The following is a 1,867-nucleotide window of genomic DNA, read 5'->3' on the forward strand; positions in this document are numbered from 1 at the left end:
CTCAAGTCTATCTTCAAGAAACACTTGGCACCTTGTAACTGATCAAATAAATCATCAATTCTCGGGAGCGGGTACTTATTCTTGATTGTCACCTTATTCAACTGTCTATAGTCAATACACATCCGCAAGGAACCATCTTTCTTCCTCACAAATAACACAGGTGATCTCCACGGTGATGTACTAGGTCAGATAAAGCCTTTTTCAAGCAAGTCCCTTAGTTGCTCCTTCAACTCTCTCAGCTCTGCAGGTGGCATTCTATAGGGAGGAATAGATATTGGCTGAGTATTTGGTAATAGGTCAATAACAAACTCAATTTCTCGCTCTGGCGGAAGACCCAGAAGCTCATCGGGGAAAACATCGGGAAACTCATTAACCACAGGGATAGACTAAACAGCTGGTGACTCTACTTTCATATCCCGTACCCGAACTAAGTGATAAATATATCCCTTTCTAATCATCTTCCCTGCCTTGAGATAGGAAATAAACCTACCTTTCGGCGATGCCATATTACCTTTCCACTCCAAAACAGGCTCCCCTGGAAACTGGAATCGAACCATCTTTGATATACAATCAACGTTGGGATAACAAGAATCCAACCAATCCATACCCATTATAATATTAAATTCTACCATATCTAACTCGATTAGGTCTGCTACTATAGATCAACTATGAACTACTACTATACAATCTCTATATACCTGCTTAGCTATCACTGGATCCCTAATAGGTGTGGACACCTCAAAAGGTTTAACCAACTCAGGTTTTATTCCAAACTTACTAGCAACCAACAGAGTAACATATGATAAGGTGGAACCTGGGTCAATCAATGCATATACATCATATGAGGAGACAAATAATATACCTGTAACATCATCAGGTGATGACTCCTAATCCTGTCGACCTGCTAATGCATAAATGCAGTTCTGAGGACCACTCGAACTAGATGCTCCACCTCTGCCTCTACCACGACCTATTGGTGCTTGTGAACCTTGCCTAGGGGGGCGTACTGATGATGACGAATCAGCTACAGATCCTGCTGGCTGAACTATGCTTGCATCACCTCTCATCGGACAATCCCTCATAATGTGGCCTGGATAACTACAAGTATAACAAACACCCAACCCCATACGGCAGTGCCCGACATGCTACTTACCATATTGAGCACATTGTGGCAAGGGCAGCCTTATCTGACTTGACTCACCCCTATACTGAGAACTTGAGGCTCTGGAATTCTGACTAGGCCCTAAATATGTGGAACGATCAAATCTCTTACCGGCAAACTGAGGGGATGCGCTAGCGGATGGCTGGGCTGGATACCTTGGGTATTGTTATCTCTGACCACCTCGAAACTCACCAGAAGGACCCGAAGATCTCGCTCTCTTACTCTGGCCCCTATCATGTTCACGATCAGCCCTCTGCTTCTGCTTACGCTCCTCTACCCCCTGATTATATGCCTGAATACGAGAAATATCCATTTCTGGCTGAAGTGAGACCGACATACAGTCGTTAAGCAGGTGAGACTTCAACCCCATCATGAACCGGTGAACCCGATCCTCTATCTTAGATACAATAGTGGGAGCATACCTAGCCAACGAATCAAACTGAAGACTGTACTCCCGAACACTCATACTACCCTGCCGAAGGGTCAAGAACCTATCAACTCTGGCCTGTCTAAGCTCTGGTTGCAGATAATGACGAAGAAAAGCCTCTGTAAACTTATGCCATACCGCTAGAGGGGCATCTTCACCTCTGGACAACTCCCAAGACTCGTACCAATTAACTGCAACATCCTGAAGTCTATAGGAAGCTAGCTCAACTGACTCAGTCGCAGTGGCCTTCATTACCCTCAAAGTCCTCTACATCCTAT

The 1,867-nt window shown here is 44.7% G+C and overlaps 1 protein-coding gene across 1 annotated transcript; it reads right to left on the reverse strand.

The window, feature by feature from the left end:
- Positions 1–887: 887 nt before the first annotated feature.
- On the reverse strand, positions 888–1,628 carry LOC138892671 (uncharacterized). The gene is made up of 2 exons (XM_070176406.1): positions 1,355–1,628; positions 888–1,090 (listed from the first exon to the last, which is right to left on the reverse strand). The coding sequence occupies exons 1-2, from the start codon at positions 1,626–1,628 to the stop codon at positions 888–890; spliced, it is 477 nt and encodes a 158-aa protein (XP_070032507.1).
- Between the last annotated feature and the right edge of the window lie 239 nt (positions 1,629–1,867).

Source organism: Nicotiana tomentosiformis, chromosome 5, assembly GCF_000390325.3.
Source record: "Nicotiana tomentosiformis chromosome 5, ASM39032v3, whole genome shotgun sequence".
NCBI classification, from domain to species: Eukaryota; Viridiplantae; Streptophyta; class Magnoliopsida; order Solanales; family Solanaceae; genus Nicotiana; species Nicotiana tomentosiformis.

Bases quoted from the DNA above. Each gene is read 5' to 3' on its own strand.
- LOC138892671 (XM_070176406.1), bottom strand. From the start codon at position 1,628: ATGAGTGTTCGGGAGTACAGTCTTCAGTTTGATTCGTTGGCTAGGTAT. The intron at 1,091-1,354 runs GTGAGTTTCGAG...GTAGTTATCCAG, and splicing joins GAGATCTTCGGGTCCTTCTG to GCCACATTATGAGGGATTGT.